General features: G+C 38.1%; 1 protein-coding gene and 1 non-coding gene across 2 annotated transcripts; both read right to left on the bottom strand.

Moving 5' to 3' along the window:
• Nucleotides 1-4,679: 4,679 nt before the first annotated feature.
• On the bottom strand, nt 4,680-6,528 carry C11H2orf66 (chromosome 11 C2orf66 homolog). Its single transcript, XM_034635928.2, has 2 exons — nt 6,406-6,528; nt 4,680-4,859 (listed from the first exon to the last, which is right to left on the bottom strand). Exons 1-2 carry the CDS (start codon nt 6,526-6,528, stop codon nt 4,680-4,682), a joined length of 303 nt encoding a protein of 100 aa, XP_034491819.2.
• Nucleotides 6,529-10,224: 3,696 nt separating this feature from the next.
• On the bottom strand, nt 10,225-10,299 carry LOC114083789 (small nucleolar RNA SNORD51). Its single transcript, XR_003581207.1, has one exon. It is a non-coding gene; the product is annotated as a small nucleolar RNA SNORD51 (small nucleolar RNA).
• Nucleotides 10,300-22,114: the final 11,815 nt, after the last annotated feature.

Below are 22,114 nucleotides of genomic sequence, written 5' to 3'. Positions count from 1 at the left end.
GAGAATCTTGATGACGTGAAAGTTCCTTTAGAAGTCAGAACACACTTGAGTAACTTGAACTTTTAATCTTTCTGTTTTTCTTTTCCCCACTTCCTGGTAGTGATTTGTCCCCTGGTGAGTCAGCGGCATCCACATTACCTTGTGATGAAGCAGAATTGTTACAGCAATAATGAAAAAATCAAGTAGAAACATTTTGGTTCTTCAGGCTGATTTTTGAGAATCAAAATGGGAAGTCTGAAGGAAGCAGAACATTGAATTTATACCATGACGAGAGAATTAAGAGAGTACAGAGAGAAGAGATTTCTCCATTCATTTTTCTTGTCAAGAGGAGGAATCAGGAAGAGCTGTGACACTTTTGGGGAGGCCATTTTTCCATGAACTTTCACTTTTCTGCAAAAGCTTGTGGTAAGTTTCTCTTTATAGAGCAAACATGCTCAAAAGTAGAGATAGTGCTTCTTTCTGGGACATATAGAGTTTTTTGTTTTATGATCAGTATAATAAAGATAATGTTTCTCTCCAGGGCAAAGTTTGAGCATTTTTGCAAGCAGCCCCATTATAAGAGTAGGAATTTCCTAGTTTGGAGAAACCTTTGGCACAAACCCACTTGTGCCAAGCATGCCCCTGAACCCACATTTGCATGCCCTCCCTTCCCTGGGGGATGAGGAGAACCCACATGAATATAAAATTCATGCCGCCTGTCACATCATGAGAAATAAAGCCAATTGTCTCAGACCGGAGTTTCATGTGACTGCCTGGATTGATGAAAATGTAGAAAACTATTGTGTAGCTTACAAATACAATACAACCACACACTCTCAACAGTTCTTGACCAAACTAGATCTGAGACAGAGAACAACAGGCTATGTCCTGAGAATGGGGTCCTCACTGAAAAAGAGCGGGGTCAGTGGTGGGAGGCTGCCAAGGTCCTAAGTAGAGGAGTACCACAGACCCCTTGAACATTTGCAGAACATTTATTTCTCTTCAAGGAAAGATGACAGTTCTTCTATTTTCCTAACAATTTTTCTGTTTCCCAGGGGTGGTGTGAAGACCAGAATTGACACAAAGTGAAGATTTTGCCTTCTCCAAATGCCAACAGTGAAGCCAGAATTAGACAGGCAGTCAGTATAGATAGGTAAATTGAGTCAGGTCAGATCAAGGAGGCCAATTTGAGTGAGCTCGGGAAGTTGGAGACTGTCCCCTGAAGGATTGAAATGTTAATTCCTTCAGAGCCCTTCCTCCACCCTATCAAGAACCTGCCCCTGCTCCAACCTGTTGCTAAGGTAACCTGTCCCAGGAATTGTCCCCCACCTCTTACAGGGAGTTATAAAGTTGTTAATGTGTCCCTGGCTGGTCGTCTCCCATCCATCTGCTTCTTACCTTTTGGCCATCCCACTGAGCATCTCCTGGGCCTAGTCATGTAGGAAGGAAGGAGAGAGATAGGGGAAGTGAGCAGGAGAACAAAGGAAGCCTAGGACATATTAAAAAAAGGCAGAACGCCTCGCTTCTTAGGATACCAGGATACCAACTATGGCCCCCTTCTCCCTCCTGGGAGAAGTCTGGTACCCCCCTTTTTAAATGAACCCTGCTTTGTATGCTTGCTTCGGCGTGCTTCTCTAATGTTATACTTCAACATAACAGAGGGAGCAGAGGGAGCAGAACTTGTCACCAGTAACCCGAGGTATCAATAGCATCATCATTATGGACCTCAAGGCAATGTGGAGTAAGGGCTGCTATCAACAGCTACTAATTGTGATGAATTTTGCAGCTGAAGGATGCAAAATTCTGCCCTGAGACTTTGCAAGCTCTTACCTAAATCCTATGTGAGTGTCTTTCCTTTTCAAAGGTCCTGAAGCTAATAAGCACTCCCTTTGTGGTGGTCTTGACACCCAGTGGTAGAGTAGGAGTGAGAAAAGGAAAACCACTGGTACTTGGAAAGGAACTCAATAGCAGTGAAACACTCTCTTCTTTATAAAAGCTATGCTTATCAATAATTACTTATATTTTAATGGGAAAGAATAATTTTGTCAACTAAAAGCAGCTTCCATTATAGTGTGAAGGATAGTAGAATAGGGCACAATTACTTCAATTTAACAAGTGTTTATTGAACACTTGCTACATGCTAGCCATTGTGCTAGCCTCAGGAGAAAAAAAATGGAGCCAGGAGGAGTTGTGTATGCTTATTTTCTCAGTGGCTCTGGAGGCTAAAAAAGGAGGATTGTGAGTTCAAAAGCCAGCCTCTGCAAAAAGTGAGGCGCCAAGCAACTCAGTGAGACCCTTTCTCTAAATAAAATACAAAATAGGGCTGGGGATATGGCTCAGTGGTTGAGTGACCCTGAGTTCAATCCTTGGTACCAAAAAAAAAAAAAAGGGGGGGGATTAGACATGATATTTTTCTCACCAAGACCTCACAATCCTCCAGGGAAAATAGACACATTTACAACTAACTACAATAAAATATATTAAACTAGGCAGAATTTATTTTTACATAAACATTTTATTCTTGATATTCAGTATTGACAATCCACAAAAACCCACTAAAACTATTTTGGAACATACAGATTAACATTGTTAGGACATTGATGTTCATATTCTAGTACAGTGTTTCTTTTGCAGGAATCACAGAGAAAATGATGTAACTATCCATAATGATATAGCACAGGTAGTCATTCCAAATGAGCATATGGGAATTAGAATAATTTAGAACACACTATGATGAGGAGAGGAGGTTGGTTGGAAAAGAATAGAAATCCTCCTGTTTCTCCTCTCTCTTCTTGAGGAGGTTGTGTTCCATAGACTGAAGACTGAGTGTAGCTAGAATATTTAATTTAGCACAATGTCAGTCTCCAAATATATTAGCATGAGAGCATCTTCCAGAGACCTTGGTACCTCCTAGAATCCCATATCTGCTTGCTTCCATTTCGACGTACTCTCATTTGATATGAAACTAAGACTGTGAGTTTTTAAGGAAAATATCTAATTTGGAAGATTATTATCTCTTTTCACCTATGATGTCTTTTTTTCATGTTTTGTAAGTCCTATAAATACATGCAGTGCCCTACATCAATATGATAATAGAAGGGAAAAAACACTCCAAAATATGCGCATAAGTCACATACATCACAAAGGTCCAAATATTTATATATAAATATGGGCATGTAGAATAAAATCATTACAAATTGACAAATAAGCATGAAGGAGAAATAACACGCAAAAGTTTAGCCATGACCATGGTGGAATAGTTCTAAAGAGAAGCTGCTTCTGTGGTTTTAAAATGGCCTTGACTCCTGAAAGAACAAGGAAATGTTATAATGAAATAGAAAATTAAGACAAAGACACCCAACTCAACATAATTCAATGAAAACTTTTTGTTCTCATTTTTATATCAGAGATATTAGAAATATAGAGCTCATAATTATGAAATTACTCCAAATCAGAAGCTCAGCTTCTTTCACAACTTTGAATAATTCCTATATTACCTCAATCCATGCTTACAGTAAAGTATCTATTTAGTACTTCTGTGATACTTTCTGTGAGGTAGAGATTAGTATCTGCAATTACAAATGAAGAAACTGAGGCTTACAAGCAATTTATATACCTCATACCAAAATAGGAACTATGGTATTAATGATTATTCTGTTTTAGCTTCTGATACCCTACAGTCTGTTTATGAAAAATAGTCAAGGAAAAACTTTATTAGTATCTTTCTGTTTATTCCATTTTATTTTTTCATCTTAGGATAGTATTCAAGTTCATATTTCACATCACAAATTGCATCTTTTTTTAAAAATAAGGATCATTATTTCTTTTAATCATCTCATTTTAGAGAACTAATAGTGAAAACCCTCTCAAAAATACAATGAAATATAATGGTGGTTATGCTTCCTCACAATTTCACCAATATGTAGAAGAATGGGAAAAGATTTTAATTATGATTCCATTCTGTTTATTATTCAGCCAAACAAGATGCTAATATGCTAGAACCATAATGTATTTTCTTGAAATGTACCATAACCTGCTTCTTTTTAAATGGTACATATAGAAGGCTAAAGTAATAAGAATACTAAATTCAAGTCTTAAACATGATTTTTTTTGGCAGTGCTGGGACTTGAACCTAGGGCCTCATACATGCTAGGCAAACATCTACCACTGAACTATATTCACAACCCCATAAATGCCATCTTTACTAATATTTTACCTTGTTTTTCTCTAAATTAGGAAATTCGAGTTCTATGAGTTTGATTTCCCCTTCAAAAGAACCATTCTTTTAACTTTTATTTTTTATTTAACCCAACTGCTCAATTTGATATATTTCTTTATGTATGATTTTCTACATAACTTAGCTATATGACATGGTCTGAAAGAAGCTGTAGGTAAGAGTATGTGATATTTAATTAATTTAATCATTCTATTAAGAGTAACAATTCAATATTTTAATATATGTATCCCTAGAAATATATGCTTAAATTTGTAACTAATATTTTTAAAAGCCATACTATAAAATATTCAAACCAAACTCAAATATTTAATCGTGATGAGTATTATCAGAACTAAGCACTTTTTTCTCTGGGGAAATAAGTCACTTTTCAAAAAAATATAAATCTCTACTTATGGCTGATTTGAATGTTTGGTTAGATCTTGGGAATAAAGCAACAACTTTTACCTGAGCTCAGAGGAAACTTTCAGCCTTTGAGGTAATTGGGAAAGGAATTTTTCTGTTCTTCATAGTCTGCAAACGCAGCAGCTATCAGTTCTGGCTGGAAAGAGAGAGGTCTGGGATTCTCGTTCATGGAGAAAGTATTTGGAAACCTCCCAAGATCAAGACCTCTGCCCTTAAAATATGCCTGAAGGCTTCTGAAAAACTAGAGAGAAAGAAAATATTCATTGCCATATGTAAATGAAACATCACAACTCAAATATGATTTTTTTCCTCTCCTTTTCTCTCCCTGAATTGACTTTAAGACTAATCTAAGAAGCAGGAGGTTGAAAATCCAGAAAGAGAAGTTCAAGCTTCAATTTGTCTCCTCCTCCTCTCCTCCTACCATCTTTCTTACATTTCAACCCTAAACAAGATCATTCACCACTGTTGATGAAAAATTCCAAGAGAGGAATGTCAATCATAATAACACCACAGGCAGGATTCATTGTGAGCTGTCTGAGTACTGAGGTCATAAATGAATCTGAACTCCACATTTATTAGCTCAGTGTCTCCTCTGCTGAAGGAGAGAGCCACTTGCTGCCCTTGGCAGTAGTTTCTTTTTAAGTGTTTTTCAGATTCTGTTTAGGAAACAAACACATAGAAACTGGGCAAAGTACTACTGGTTTAATTATTCTAATCTACATTTCACATCATTTTCTTTAGAAAAAATATATTTGAAATAGTCATATCAACATGTTTTGTATTTGGCATGCTTTAGAATTTTTACTGGTCTTCTGAATTCTATTTTCTATATAACCATATGTTGAAAACATGCTTAGTAAGTTGATAACTATGCAGGGTCACTTTCCAATTTTTGTGATTAAGTTTTGCAAATGTTGGTTGTATGATTGTCTATGTTATCATCAGTACAATTTATGTTGAGCAAAAAAACCAATTCCCTGCTATACTATTTACTTATTTATTCAGGTACTGGGGATTGAATCCAGGAGTGCTTAACCACTGAGCCATACCCCCCAACCCTTTTTTCTTTTTTATTTTTGAGACAGGATTTCACTAAGTTGCTTAGGGCCTTGCTAAGTTGTTGAGGCTGGCCTCAAACTTTTAATCCTCCAGCCTCAGTCACTGGAATTACAGGTGTATAACCCAGTCCCTTTTTATTTTTTAAGAAAGCATCTTACTGCGCTGGGGATGTGGCTCAAGTGGTAGCGCGATTGCTTCGCATATGTGAGACACTGGGTTCGATCCTCAGCACCACATAAAAATAAATAAGTGAAATAAAGGCATGCTGTCCATCTACAACTAAAAAATAAATAAAAAAAAAAAAAAGAAAGCGTCTTACTATGTTGCTGCTAAGGCTGGCTTCAAACTTGTGATCCTCCTGCTTCAGCCTCCCAAGTAACTGGCATTACAAGCACATACCACAATTACATTATTTTGTGTATGTATTAGGAATCAAGGCTATAAAGTCAATGTGTATATAAGACATTTACAAATGTCATGTGCTGAGTATGCATAAGATCATTTCTAAATATAAATGTTTCTCCTTACAGAAATAAATGTGAACTGGCCATAGAAACAATAGAAGGCCCACCACTCAACTAGCAAAACATTGGACCTGTCCTTGTGGAAATCCTCAACTCCTGGTAGCCTCTTCTCAACTCTGCTCTACAATACAGGACACAGTGTGCATAATTTCAGAGAGGTGCCAGTTCCACCTTATGTTCAGCATGTTCCAGATGTGTTCTTACCAGATCACGATTTCTGGGGTTGCTGAGTGGCTTCCACTTGTCTTCATTTCTCAGTGTGGCTCCATGCACATGCCCAGTTAGCACCAGGGCAACACACAGCAGCAAGAGAGGTGCTTTGGTCATGATGCAATGAAGCTGAGTAAAAGGAGAGATGGGGGGCGGGTAATCTATAAAGGTAGAAAAGGAAGGAGAAATGACTACTGGTTCACCTAAATTTTTCAACCATCTTTTCCATATTCACTTTCAAATGAGGCCCTCCAAATCCAGGTGATTCACTTAAAAGAGTCCATGATAAGGAGAACATTATACAATGATGAGCAAAGCAATTATGAATACAACCTAGAAAGTCCAAGTATGCCTTTTTCTTCTTTGAATAAATACACACTTTGCTTTCTCCAAAGAAAGCAAGTTTTACAGCCAAACCTTAAATTACTTATGTCTTAAGATAGCAGCCTTAAAAAAGAAAAAATTACTTCAGATACCCTATACTGAGAAATGCCTCCAACATACACATCTGAGACAGAGAAATGGATCTCATACCTATGAATACAGATTGTCTTTCCACCCCAATATGTGAAATGGAAACAGAAATACAAAGGGCAATAAAGCTTACCAGGAGCTTGGCTTTGGCTGGCCCTTGTAGGTAATCTTGCCTACAATCTGCAAGACGATTCATAGGTACTTATAACCCGTGGATCAGCTGGAGGTGGGAGTCAGTGACGTGTGCAGAGGATCAAAAGTAATGATCCCATTTTCATCCATGGCACAAAGACCCTTGAGAATCAGATCTGCAAGCTTCTTCAGGGATAGCCTATTTATCTTACAAATGCAGCAGCCTCTCCTTTAACTACTGAACATTTTATAAAACACACGAGGCACTTTTCTACACAGCAAAGTGGCTTTCTCCCTTTTCACATTTAAGAGAAGATATATACATAGCGGCTGGGAATATGATGATGATGATCCCACCTAATAGAATGTTCTTTTGGAGATATAGTTTTCAAATTAATAGCACTTTTTGAACAGGAAATTCTATTGCAAGAGACAAAATTGTTCTTTTTGACAAAAACCTTGTATTTCTTCTTAGAATCCTGAGAAGCTTTACAAGTTTGAAATAGTGGCATATCATAATACCCCTTTAAAATGGAACAAATATAGCATGTACTTCATGGAAAAAGAAAAAATGACTATACCTACAGCATCACCTTACTGAATAAATCCCATTGGTAGAAAATAGAAGGGTTGAGAAATTGGACTTGTAAATTGGACTTGAGAAATTGATGAGTTGTAAAGTTACTTTGGTTCCAATGATTCAGAATAAAATTTTGGATAAACTCATTGTTGAGAAGGCTGGTGAGCTGGACCGGAACTTAGAATATTTGGCTATGGTTTCAGCCTTGCCATCCTGACCTTGGGCAACTCACTATGACCTTCATGTGTTTATTTTCTTTACTCATTAAGTCAAAAAATTTACTGAATGCCTACTATGTGCCAGGCATTACACAAGGCTTTGAGGATCAGATGGTTAAGAAGGATAAATACATTTCCTGCCTTCAATGGTCAACCCGATTATTGAGTAAGACAAACTTTTATCAAATCCTTAGACCATAACATGTGTAAATATAAATGATGCTAATTTCTGTGAAGAAAAGGAGAATGTGATTCAGTCTCCAGGTCAGGGAAGGCTTCTGTGAGAAAGTGACCATCCATTAGGTGTTGCCTAGGCAACCGGAGATAGAAAGAGGGAGAAGAGTTTCTCACAGTGGCTAGCTGTACAGAAAGAACTGTGGCTAAAAAGGAACATTGCACATTAACTGAAAATAAGTTAGTATGCCAGGAGAAGAGGGAATAAGGGGGAAGCCTGATGGGAAGTGGAACCAAGAGACAGATTGTGATCTTTCTGCTCCAAGCAATGCTAAGTGATAGAAATGTTTTAAGCACCTAAATGTCTTTATTGGACCAGAAATTTTTAAGATTATTCTGGCTACAGTGATGAAAACAGACTGAGCTAAAAAAGAAGAATGTACAAAGCCAATTAGGTGGCTACTGCAGGTAGTCCGGGTAGAAAAACACATTAGCATAGATTAGGGCACCACTAGCACAGATGCAGAGATATTTAGAAGGATTGGTAATGTACTGCATACTGTGGTGGTGGTGGGGTGTGTGGGGAGAACTAAAGGAAAGGGAGGTTCAAAATTAATCCGAGGTCTTTGGATTATGTAGCCTATGGATCACAGTGCCATTCACTGAGATATCAGACACAGGTGTGGAGGAGAGAAGATCATGATTCCACCCATTTGCAACATGTTGAACTTGAGATCTCCAAGCAGCAATGGATAGAATGCAATGGCTACGCAGTTCTGAAACTCAGAGGCAAAGTCTTAGAAGGAAATATAAACTGGAGTGGTTGACATAGACATGGATGAGATTAGCTCAGTAAGGTTCAGAAAATGAAAAGAAAAAGCCCTAGGACTTGAGCTTTGAGAGATTCTAATATGTAACAGCCATATATAGAATCTACGAGAGACCTAGGAGGTAGTGTTACAGGGCTGAGTCGTTATAGAAAACTGAGGCAGCATGAAGACACCCTCCCACCTTCAAACCCCAATTCTTGCAATTAAGTCAGAGAGATTTCAAACCTGTCAGAGTAACAGTCATAAATTTATTGAAGGGATTGGAAAAGGGAAAGGGGACACCCTCAGAGGAGAGTGTGGGCCCTCTTGGAGAGGAGAGGGGTGTGTTTCTCCTGCACTCCAGTTTTATTGGCAATCCCAGAGAAGCTTCCAGAGAGTCCTACCTAGATCCACCTCTTACAGCAGGGTGTCATCAGTCTTTCAAGGCCCCACTGCCATGACAACTCTAGGACACTTTGGCCTATGCTGACCAGTTCTAATTGAATTTTTAACAATAAATTATTATAGATTTTATGATTAGGAGGAATTACCCTTATCTCTGAATTTTGAGTTTCTGGATATGGTCTGTGAAAAGGGTCACAAACGTTTCCCCCTTCAGGGTAACTTGGGGTCCTCTTATCAACATTATTTGGGGCCTGCATTTTTCCTGCAGGTAGTTTGCTGAGGAATGTGACTTATTCTGTCCACTTAAGCTGGGCAGGGCTGCAGGTAAATTGCTTGCTGAAAAAAGCACGTGGGGGTCAGCACAGTGGGTCCATTTTATAGAATTGTTCCCTTAACCTCGTGTACCCAGCACGTGTACCCTATCATTCGGGGAACTCAGGACAGAATGGAAATAAGAGCATTTCAAGAAGAGATGAATTGGACAAAATGAAGCCTGAAAGGGGTCAATGGAACATTAGAATTGTTTTGCTAGGTGGGAGGAAAGTCAGATGAGAAGGGATAAAGAAAGAAAATACAGCAAGCTCTTGAGTAATTTATCTGTGAAGGGAAAGAGAGAAGGCAGTAACTAGAGAAAGTGGAGTCAAATGAAGGTGTCCTTGTAGTTTTAATGTGAGAGACTAGTTTGTTTAAACATCAGTGGTTAATGAGTAAAGGGACATTCTGGAATTTCATTACTCTCCTTAAAACTCCAGGACTCTGAAATTAAAATACCTAATAAGTTTGATGTACTAAATTGTTAATGAGGTTACAGCAAACTCAACAAACCATAAACTCATTAGACACAGTTCACTCTTTAATTTCCGAGGGCCTAGATCATTGAGCTCAATACACAGGCAATGCACTTTTTAAATAGAAGAGAGCCACTGAATAAATTAGATTTTCATAGCCATTGATCGCAAGTAACTTCTAGTATTAATTCCATTTTTGTAAAACACAGCTCATTTGTTCTCCCTTTCCTCCCAGCTTTTGATAGGAAAAAGCAAATTTATCACGAGCTCAGCAAGGGATGATTTGATTCTACTCATCATGTAATGTTCTTCCTTTTAAGAGCTCCCCACTTGGGCTGGGGATGTGGCTCAAGTGGTAATGCGCTCGCCTGGCATGCATGGGGCGCTGGGTTCGATTCTCAGCACCACATAAAATAAAATAAAGATGTTGTGTCCACCGAAAACTGAAAAATAAATATTAAAAAATTATCTCTCTCTCTCTAAAAAAAATGAGCTCCCCACTTGGGAAATATTTATAGTTTCTTATAGTAGCAATGGACTACAGTAGGCAACAAATACATACGATAATCTCATTCATGAACACCAGAGTTTCCCTGATTGCTAAAAGAAATGATTAATTGATTGATTGGTTGGTTGGTTGATTTTGGTATCAGGGATTGAACCTTGGGGTACTTAACCACTGAACTACATCCCCAGCCCTTTTTATTTTTTATTTTGAAACAAGCTCTCATTAAATTGCTTAGAATGTCGCTAAATTACTGAGGCTGGCCTCAAACTAGCAGTGTTCCTGCCTCAGCCTTCCAAGCCACTGGAATTACAGGTATGTGCCATCATGCCCAGCAGAAATGATATATTTAAACAAAAATTTTCAAAAATTTCCTATGCTTCTTATTTTAAAATTTGTTTCAAAGGGTAGAAGAATGTACTATTATAACAACACTGCACTAATGGATATTTTTCAATTTTTTTTTTTGACAGGAGAGGGAGAAGGAGAGGGGGTGGGGGGACATTTCAGGTTCATAACCAGAATTAGTTTCTGGTCTAAATGTTTTCATTTTGCTTATTCATTAAAAAAAGCATTTGTAAATGTAGCCATTGGGACATTACAGGCAAAAAGGTGCTTCTACACCCAGAGGCACCTGAATGATTTTTCTTTTTCTTTTTCTTTTCTTTTTTTTTTTTTTTTTTTTTTTTGACAGTGGGCAGATTTCAAATTGCAGGTGGAATAAAGAGAATAAGAGAGATGAGAAGTAAACCTCTTAAAATGCACAGAACAGAAGCCAAGAGCTCTGGGTCCAGGGAGCAACAGTGACTAGGAGGAACAGGAGAGGAAAGGCTGGCTCATCTCTCATATCCTGGTCCTATGAGACCCTGGGGAGGTGAGGGAAGGCCTGGAAATGGCTGGAATTGTCTCCCCGCCCCCCTCCGCATTGGTATAGGGGCTTAAAGTTAAGAAAACCCATGGCATTCTCAAATACCTCTCACCATCTGTCCTTTTTCAGTGTCAACACTAGGTGTCAGTGTTTCTGATTGCATAGATTTGGCCCTCAGATTCTGTAGCTATAGAGAAATCCCTGTTTTGTTCTTTGCAATCACCAGTTTTGTTTAAAAATGTTAAAGGGAACCCAGCACAGTGGTACACACCTGTAATCCCAGCTACTAGGGAAGCCCAGGTCGGAGGATCACAAATTCAAGGTCAGCTTGAGCAACTTCGCACTTAGCAAGATCCTGTCTCAAAATAAAAGGGCTGGGGATGTATCTCAGTGGCAGAGCACTCCTGGAATCTCCAGTACTGCTAAATAAATACATATAGACATAAGTAAGTAAGTAAGTAAGTTAAAGGGGTACACGTCTGCATACATGACAGCTGTTTTTACCTCAAAAGGCCAGAGTGTGAGCCAATTCCAGAAGCCTGAATCATCAAGGGAAGAGGCCATGCTAAGTGGGTTGACCATTCTTTCTTGAGAGCATTGACTGGCCTCACAGCCTCTCTGCTCTCCTCTTTATTATCAGTGGGTGGGTTAGGGCAGCGGACTCCTTTTCAACCTTCTCTGGCCTGCATTCTTCACATCTAAACGCAAGCATCACAAAATCAAAGAGGGCTAATCAGGACACACCGTGGTGGGGTAGGCATAGGGTACATATTTCCATTCCAAGAGGTAAAAATTGACCAAAAGATAGGAGTAACCATCCCAAGCAAATCTGAAAACCAAGAAAGCAAACATTAAGGTTTAAAGCTGGAGAATCATCATTCCATGCAGCCTTCTGGACACATTGGGGGTTGAGCCCCCCAAATGTTGGACAGCCCCAACTCCTGGGCTTTGCTAGGCTCAGTCTGTGCTTGTTTTCCTTGGGTTGGAGTTGCAACTGGTGCCTGCAGCTTTTCCAGGCATGTGTTGCACATTGGTGGTGGTTCTGCAATTCTGGAATCCCAAGGGTGGCCCTACTCCCATGGCTCTATGAGGCATTTTAGTGAAGATTCTGTGGGAATGCTGCTCTTGGAAGAGATTTCTGTCTAGACTCCCAAGCAACTAGATGGAGCATCCTTCAAAATCTGGGTGGTGCCACTATATCTCCATGGCTCTTACACCCTAAACATCTGCAGAATATGCCCCCTGTGGGCTCCACCAAGACTTACTGCTTGATCCTCTGGGGAGGAGGCACAAGCTGCGCTTGGGGCCACTTGAGCTCCCCACACTGCACCAGAATGCAGGGAGCAGAGTCCTGAGGTGGCCCTGGGTATGGAGTCTTGGACTAGTACCCCTAAGCCACTCTTCCTCCTGGTGATCTGAGTCTGTGATAGGAAAGGCAGCATTGAAGATCTCCAAAATACCTCCAGGGCCTTGTTCCATTGTCTGATGAATAGCACCTGGCTCCCTTGCAGTTGTACTGATATCTTCAACAATGGTCACTTGGCCACACTCAGCATTCTCTGCCAAACATGCTTCTTCATTCTATATGGTCAAGCCAAGAAAGATTTTTATGCTTTGCTTCCCTTTTGATTATATATTCCACCTTTAGGTCATCCCTTTGCTCTTGTTTCTCAGCACTTATGGTAAAAAGTAACCTGTGATAGTTAAATTTGTTCCTTCAACAAAAAGCATTAATGCATTCATGAGGGCTCCACCCATGACCAAGCATCTCCCACTTGGCCCTTCCTCCCAGATCTACTGCATTAAGAAAGTGAGCTTCCAACTGGTGAATGTGGGGGAGACACACTTAAAACAGAGCAGAGAGTAGCTTAATAACTGAACTCTATAAACTGGATTTGAGACCCAAGTACTCCTGTAATATCAAACCATATTGACTCTCCAGAATTATAATAGAAGAAAAGGATTCTTCCTGAAGTATAGTAGGCTTTTTTTTTTTTTTTTTTTTTTTTTAAATTCTGAGACAGGGTCCTAGGAAGTTGTTCAGGCTGGCTTCAAACTTGTGATCTTCCTGACTTAGCCTCTCAAGTGCTGGGATTATAGGCATATGCCACTATGCCTCGAAAGGTTATATTCTAAGGGTTTTGTAAACAGATTTTCAATAGGCACATTGCTTTTTCGGCAGAGACAGTGGGATCACTTTTGGTTTTGCAATGACCCCAGAGCAAAGACAACTGAAATTTACTAACTACTTACCAACACCATGCCTACTTCTCGAAGCCTTCTTGACAACCTAAAAAAGTCTAAACTTGACAACCTAAAAGTCTAAACTCTTGATCACGATGTTCAAGTTCTCAATATGACCTAATCCCACCATCTAGACACCTGATCTCTCCAGTGACCATCACCAATACTCATCCCTCAGTGTCTTTGAACTTCTTGTTGCTTCTGCCTGGAAGGTCTTCCCAACACTTGTATGCTTCTCAGAATCTCTCCTTGTCCTTCAAGACTCAGATAGAATATCACTTCTTTTGAGAAGACTTCTTAGTCACTTCAACTGCTCTTACCACACTGAGTTATATAATTGACTGAATGTACTCCCCCCAAATTTGTAAAACCTACAATATGATTGTATTAGAAGGTGGGACCTTCGGGAGATGTTAGATCATGAGGTAGTGTTGAGAGCCACAGCCAAGGGGCCCCAGCAAACTTCCAGCTGCCAGCTGATGATTGGCTCACAGCAGCCCCAGCAAACTTCCAGCTGCCAGCTGATTGGCTCCTCTGCGGTGATGCTCATTGGGCTGTTTCCCAGCCCTTTCAGACCACGGAGCTTCTCATTGGGGGACTCTTTTGGCTCCGCCCACGCGACCCAGCCAATTGGCCTCAAGAGCAGGAGGAGTGGGGGGGTTGAGAGGCTTGTGGGAAGCCGGTGGTGGCAGTTGGGCTCTGAGGGAGTTCCTGAAGAGCTCCTGTGGTGCAGCGTGTGTTCTAAAAATAAAGTTCCTTTGTGCTTGACAAGTGGCTCAGTGAATTGTGCCCAGCCAGACTGTGGCAAGGTAGAGCCCTGATAAATGGGATTAGTGTGCTAATAAAAGAGACCTTAGAGGATCTCTTGCCCTTTCCCCAACTTGTAAGAATATTATAATAAAACAACAATCTGAAATCTAGAAGAGGGTTATCACCAGAACTTGACCATATTGGCACTCTGATATCAGACTTCCAGCGTCCAGAACTGGAAGAGATAAATCTCTGTTGTCTATAAGTCATTCAATCTATGGTACTTTGCTATAACAGCTGAAATGGACTAAGACAATTAAGCAAATTACATTTGCTTCCACATGTCTCATAGTTTACAAGGTGAGCCCCTTGAAGCAGCAGTGTCTCTCTCTCTCTCTCTTTTTTTTTTTTTTTGGTTGTTTTTAATCATTGATTCTTCAGAGCTGTACCTAATACATAATGCCTGCCATAGAATAGTTATATCACCAATGTTTATGGAATTAAAAATTCTTTAGGTAGAATTTGACCTTAGATTACTATTATATTCTATTGAAATTTGAGCCTTGTTATACATTTCTATTTAGTATAGTTTACCTAGAGACTAACATCAAGTTTAAATAAAGGAAAAGATCATTGTAAGTGGCCAACAAATATTGTTTGACTTGATTTGAATATATCATAATGGACGAGTAAAGTACAAACTAATATTATATTTTATCTAGTGCTTACATACAAACCAATGGAGACTGGGGGGATTATGACACTTATATGACCATATACATTTTCTACTTAAATTTCTTTGTATTTGAAAAAATGAGACAGACATATTTTGCCCAAGTCCAAAGATAATACACGTAAGAAAACCAGTCAATAAGAAATACATATTCAGGGAACTAGGCATGGTGGTGCATACCTGCAATCACAGTGACTCAGAAGGCTGATGCAGGAGGATCCTAAGTTCAAGGAACTCAGAAAGAAAGACCTGGTCTCAAAATTTAAAAAATAAATAAAAATAAAAAGGATTGGGGATGTAGCTTAATGGTAGAGTGCCCTGAGGTTCAATCTCTAGTAAAAAAAAAAAAAAAATATATATATATATATATATATATATATATATATATATATCTTTTTTTAGAATAATAGTTCCTTAATGAAGTGTTCTCCTATTAGTTATCAATGAATAGCACCTTGGGAGTTCTCACCTCTTCTTTTGCACCTTTTAAATAATTGTTTAGATGTTTACCTCATTGCCAAATTTTATGGTTGGCTTGCCCTTCTGATATAAAATGTATGGTATCTATTAGGTGATTTTGTCACCTATCATTGTTAATTTTCACAACCCAATAAATAGACCACATTCTTTTCATTTTATCCTTTGGAAGTGGTGTAGGAGTGAAGGTTACAAGAGTTTTCAACTGATTTCTTAGCTTGTTACTTGGCGTAAATATAAATGAGTTCTTATGAGTTTGCGCCTAGTGTGCATCTCAGGTTTCAAAAAATAGGAAATATATGAACAAGAATTCTATGAAATAATCCTTGTTTCTGAGATGATCCTGGGCTTCAGTGAAACTGGGAATGCAGATCTAAACTTCAGATTCTCTCTGAGGATTTGGGTTTCCTAGGATCTATATTACCCAAAATACTCTGGGGCACTGGGAGATGTGGAAGACTGAAAATGTCTCCCCAAAGACATTGACTCCTAATATTTATAAATGTTATGGTTTGGGTGTGAGGTGTCCCCCTAAAGCTCATGTGTGAGACAATACAAAAAGGTTCAGAGAAGAAATTATTGGGTTATGAAAGTCTTAATCCAATCATAGAATCAATCCTGATGGGATTAACTAGGCGGTAACTGAAGGCTGGTAGGGTGTGGCTGGATGAGGTAGGGTACTGGGGGCCTGCTTTGGGGTATATATTTTATATCTGGCCAGTGGAGCCTCTCTGTCTTCTCTCTGATCATCATGTGAGCTGCTTCTCTTTGCCACACTCATCCACCATGATATGTACTGCCTCACCTTGAGTCCAGAGGAATGGAGCCAGCCACTTATGGACTGAGGCCTCTGTAACTGTAAACCTTCTTCCTCTACAGTTGCTCTGGTTGGGTCTACTTTATTTGGGGAAAGGTCTTTATAGATATAATTAACTTTAGTCTTTTGATATGGGAAGATTATCCTGAATTATCTGGATGTCCTCAATGCAACCAGCATAACCTCTTGGCTTTAAAAAAGAGAGGCAGTGGGAGAGTCCATAGACACACAGAGGGTAAGGTGATAGAGCAAAGAACAGAGACTGGTGCCAGCCTTGAGAACCAGAGAGATGCAGCCACAAGCCAAGGAATGCCAGCAGCCAACAGAAGCTGGAAGAGGAAATAAACAAATTCTTCCCTAGAGTCTACAGAGAGAACACAGCCTTGCCCACACCTTGATTTTGTTCCAGTAATACTGATTTTAGACTTCTGGCTGTCAGCACTGCAAGAGAGTGCATTTCTGTTGTTTTAAGCCCTCTGGGTTTTGGTACTTTATTACATCCAGCACAGGAAAAGAACAGAGGGGATGTGGAGATGTCAGGCCAATCACAAAGGAGGAAGGTCCATGACTCACCACAACTGCTTTAAGTTCTACTGAACATGCTGCATTGTAGACAGAAAAGTTGAATCCAAATTCTTAATTTCCTTTTGCGAAATCTGAGCTTGTTCTGCCATTCAACTTCTAATACAAAATGGGTTTGGTTTGAAAGGTTTGTGAACCTGGAATTTTAAATATGGAAACCTACACTTTAACACATCTTTTTGATACAAAAGGGATTAGATCAGACCCTACGCATGAGTCACATAATTTTGTAATACACTGCATATTTTAACCCTTAATAAAATTATTCAAGTATTTGGAAAAAACATCCATTTTAAAAATAGAACCACCCTAAATTTCCAGGTACACATTTTGTGTGTTAAAGGAAGTAGTTTCAGAGAAGGAGGAAAATGAGAACAAGACAGACAACTATTTCTTTGGATATTTTGGGGCATAATTGGACATATGATTCTTTTAGTACTATTCATCAATTGTGAGCTCTGAAATAGAACCAATGAGCTTTCATCGTAAGGAAATAAAAAAAGTCAACAAAAAACAAAACCCAAAATACTCCTCTTCTTGGCAAAGGATATTAGCACCTAGCATTCTGGCATGAAATTGTTGAGGGCCACAGCCGAGTCGGGATGACGCATGGCTTTATCTATTTATTTTTTACAAAATAGAATAGATAACAAACCTTTGTGCTCCACCTTAAAAAATGCATTATGTAAGTCTGAAACTGGGAAAAATTCATGAGAAACCTCAGTAAAAAAGATGTTTTCATCCTAAATCATCCAACATTAATATGCATCCGAATACTGCTAGTTCTAAGTTTCTGCTAAAAATATTATCTGCTGACCTCTGGTTAAGCATTTCACACTTATTTTTAATTTAAAGGAAACATGTATTTTTAAGTTCTCAAAAATATTTTTAAAAATTTTAATTGACAGGTAATAATTGTACATATTTGTGGGGTATGGCATGATACTTCAATACATGTGTACAATATGCAATGATCAGATCAAGGTAATTGACATATTTATTAACTTCACATTTACCATTTTTGTCTTTAAAATTCAAAACACTCTCTACTAGCTATTTTGAAATATAAATTAATTTTTGCCAACCATAGTTGTCAACCTACTTGCTACAGAATGTTAGAAGATAGTCCTCCTATCCAGTGGTACCCCGTACCTGTTAACCATACTTTCCTCATCTATGCTCCCCGACACTTCCTAGCCTCTGGAAACTACTATTCTACTATCTACTTCTACAATTTTGTGACATTTCACATGTAAGTGAGAAATGTGGTATCTGTCTTTCTGTGCCTGACCTATTTCACTCAACAAAATATCCTCCAGTTCCATCTATGTTGCCACAAATGACAGAATTTTATTCTTTTTATGGCTGATCCACATCTTCACTATGCATTCACCTGTTGATGGACACCTGAGTTGATTCCATATTTTGGCTACTGTGAATAGAGCTACAATAAATACGGGGGTGCAGATATCTCTTTGAGATACTGATTTAATTTATTTGGGATATGTACCCAGTAGTGGGATTGCTGGATCATGTCACAGTGCTATTTCCAGATTTTTGAAGAAGATTCATTGTGTTTTTTTTTAAAAAAATAATGGCTATATTAATTTACAATTCCAACCAATAGTGTTTGAGAGTTTCCCTTTTTCCACATCCTTGCAAGCACTTTTTTTTGTAAATTTTTGTCTTTTTGATAAAAGCCCTTCTAATTGGAGTGAGATGACATCTCATTGTGGCTTTAATTTGCATTCCTCTGATAATTAGTGATAACCATTTTTTAATATACTTGTCCATTTATGTGTCTATTCAAATAATTTACTCCTTTTTAAAATCAGGTTTATTTTCTTTTTATTGTTGTTGAATTGTTTAGATTCATTTTATATTCTGGATTCCCTGTTGGACAAATAGTTTGCAAATATTTTCTCCCATTATGTATTTCTTAATTCTGTTGATTATTTGCTTTACTGAGCAGAAGCTTTTTGGTTTGAATGAAAGAAAATTAAAATTCTGCTTTTACAAGATGGGTTATTTTGTTTCTAATTATGAGTTGTACAAAGTCTTTATATATTTTGGAAATGAGTCCTTTGTCAGAAATATTTTGTTTATAGCTCATTTGTTAATGATGTCGTTTGATGAGCAAAAGTCTTTAAATTTTATGGAAGATAACTACCAATTTCAAAAAATCATTGTTGCTTTCTGTTTTCTAAGCATCTTTGCCTACTGTCATGTTATATTCTTCTTTTTTTCTTCTTTCTTTTGGGAGATGCTGGGTATTAAACCCAGGGAGTCACCCACCCACACTAGGCAAGCATTCTATTACTGAGTTACATCCCCAAACCTTTTCAAATTTCTTTATTTTGAGACAGGGTCTAAGTTGCCTGGGCTGAACTTGAAATTGCAATCCTCTTGCCTCAGCCTTCCAGATTGCTGGAATTATAGTTGTGCACCACCCAGATTGGCTCAGAAACTTATTCTTGATTACAATAGCTTTGGAGAAAGCCTTGAAAGCATGTAATGTGATTCTTTTCAAATATGTGACTATTCTAAATGCTTTGCTTTTTCATATAAACTTTAGAATAAACTTCTAGAATTTTAGAAATGTGCTGAATTTTTGCTTGAGGTATTTGATCTACATCTTATTTTGAAAATTGACATTCCAACAATTTTGAGTTTTCCCATCAATGAATACTGTATATTTATCTTAGGGTTCTTAAAATTTCTCAAAGTATGGCCAGGCATATAGCTCAGTGGTAGAGTATGTGCTTAGTATGTGAAAGGCTCTGGGTTCTATCTGCAGCACTACTGAAAAGAGATGAGAGAGAGAGAGAGAGAGATTTCTCTAAGTAATATTTTGTACCTTTTGGTGTAGAAGTCCTGACCTTTTAATTTATTCCTAAGTATTAAGACAGAACGCTCTAAGAAATCTCTCAAGACAGAGTCTCATGCTCAGAAACTAAGTTTATTAGTAGGAAAGGCCTGCCAGGCTGCCCAATATAGTGGCGCAGCAGCCAGAGATATTTAAATAGGGGTTTTATATCTTTTTAAACAAGGGAACAAGAGCAAGCTGGAGATGACCTTGGGTGCAGCAAATTAGAATTGAACTTGGATGTAGGTGGTTGGGTAACAACAGATTTTTTTAGTTAGGGAACTTGGGAGGGTGGGGTGTGGGAACAGGGCTCTTAAGTTTCTTTTTCTTGGTAGCTTTGGTTCTGAGTCCCAGAACCAAAATAGAATTGTTAATGTCTAGGATATCCCATTACTAAGTATCTTATTTTTGTGATAATATAAATGGTATTTTCTAAGATCTATTTTGCAATTGGTTGATGCTTGTATACAGAATTTTTGTAGTTTTTTTGAATAGATTTTGTGATCTCTCTACATTCAATTATTACTACTAGTTGAATTGTATACTTCTTCCTTTTTAATCTTTATGCCCTTTGCCTTTGCTGTATTGACTAGGATTTTTAGAACAATGTTAAAAAGAAGTGATGAGTATACAATCATGCTTTGTTCTTGACCATTCCCGATTTCACCATTAAATGTGATGTTAGCAGCCAGGTATGGTGGCCCACACGTGTAATCCTAGTGATTTGGGAGGCTGAGGCATGAAGATCACAAGGTAAAGATCAGCCTCAGCAACTTAGCGAGACCTTGTCTCAAAGCAAAAAGTAAAAGGAACTGGGGATGTATCTCAGTGGTAGAGTACCCCTTGTTTCAATCCTAAGCACAAAAAACAAAACCATACATATATATTTGCTAAGGACAAAATACTAGCAAATCAAATCTATATGAGAGATATTTGTTAGTAACATCATTTTTGTAATTTCTTTATCATGCCCTATTAACAGGTCACACTGTGTCATGAAGTGATTTGTGAAGTGACCCTTCCTTTTTTTGTTTTCTGAAAAAGTTGCCCAACATTGGTGTTACCCAACATTCAATGGAAACAACTGTTCAAAGAATTCACTAATAAATTATTGGTCCTACAACAACCGGAGTGTAGGGAGGAGAAGAATAGAAGTTAGTTGGATTAAACAAAGGGGAATGAAGGGAAGGGGGTGGGAATGGGAATAGGAAAGACAGAATGAATCAGACATAACTCTCCTATGTTCAAATATGAATATGTGACCAGTGTAACTCCACACCATGTACCATCCCAAGAATGGGAAATTATACTCCCTGTGTGTATGACAAGTTGAAATACATTCTGCTGTCATGTATAACTAAAAAGAACAAATTAAAGAAATCACTGGGACTAGAGTTTTCTTTGTGGGGGCTCTTACTTTTTAAATCAGGTTTATTGATTTATATGTATATAGTTGTGTAAACACCATCAAAATTAATATTTAGGACATTTTTATGACCCTTCAATAGTTCTTGGAAGCCCTTTTGGAATGAATTCATCCTGTAACCACTCATTTGTTTTCTCTCTATAGCTTTTCCTTTTTCTGTCACATGCATGGAATCATATAGAAATGACATTTTTAAACTTAGCACAATGCATTTAAGATTGATTTATTTATACATTAAGGATTGGGGATCAAAACTATGGGTACTAATTTCAAGCACACATCCCCAGCCCTTTCTTTTATTTTTTACTTTGAGACAGGGTTTCGCTAAGTTGCTATTAAGGATGCAGGGGCATCCTTAAGTTGCCAGGCTGGCCTCAAACCTGCAGTCCTTCTGCCCCTGCATCCTTAATAGCCAAAATTATAGGTGTGTGCCCCCATGCCTGGTGATCATTACTTCTTGTGTCAGCCATTTACTCTTTTTTTTTCTGCCAAGTAATATTACATTTTATGGATGTGGTACATTTTTTTTTATGCACGAGCCAGGTGACAAGACACTTGAGTTGCCTTCAATTAATGAAAATTAATAATAAAGGATCTATAAACATCTGCATATAGAATTTTATGTGGATACCTTTTATTTTTCTTGAGTAAATAAATATGTAGGAGTGGTATTGCTGGTCTATATGGTAAATTTATGTTTGTAAGAAACTGCCAAATTGTTTTCCAAGATAACCTACCATTTTGCATTCCCAACAGCAATATATGAGAATTCTAGCTGTTTCAAATCTGGTATTGCCAGTTTTTGAAATGTTCGTTTTAGGCATTATTTTAATTTGCATTTTTCTAATGACTATG

This window comes from Marmota flaviventris, chromosome 11, assembly GCF_047511675.1.
Source record: "Marmota flaviventris isolate mMarFla1 chromosome 11, mMarFla1.hap1, whole genome shotgun sequence".
Lineage (NCBI taxonomy): Eukaryota > Metazoa > Chordata > Mammalia > Rodentia > Sciuridae > Marmota > Marmota flaviventris.
Note: the sequence above shows the minus strand (reverse complement) of the source record. Positions and strands in the feature narration are given on the sequence as shown.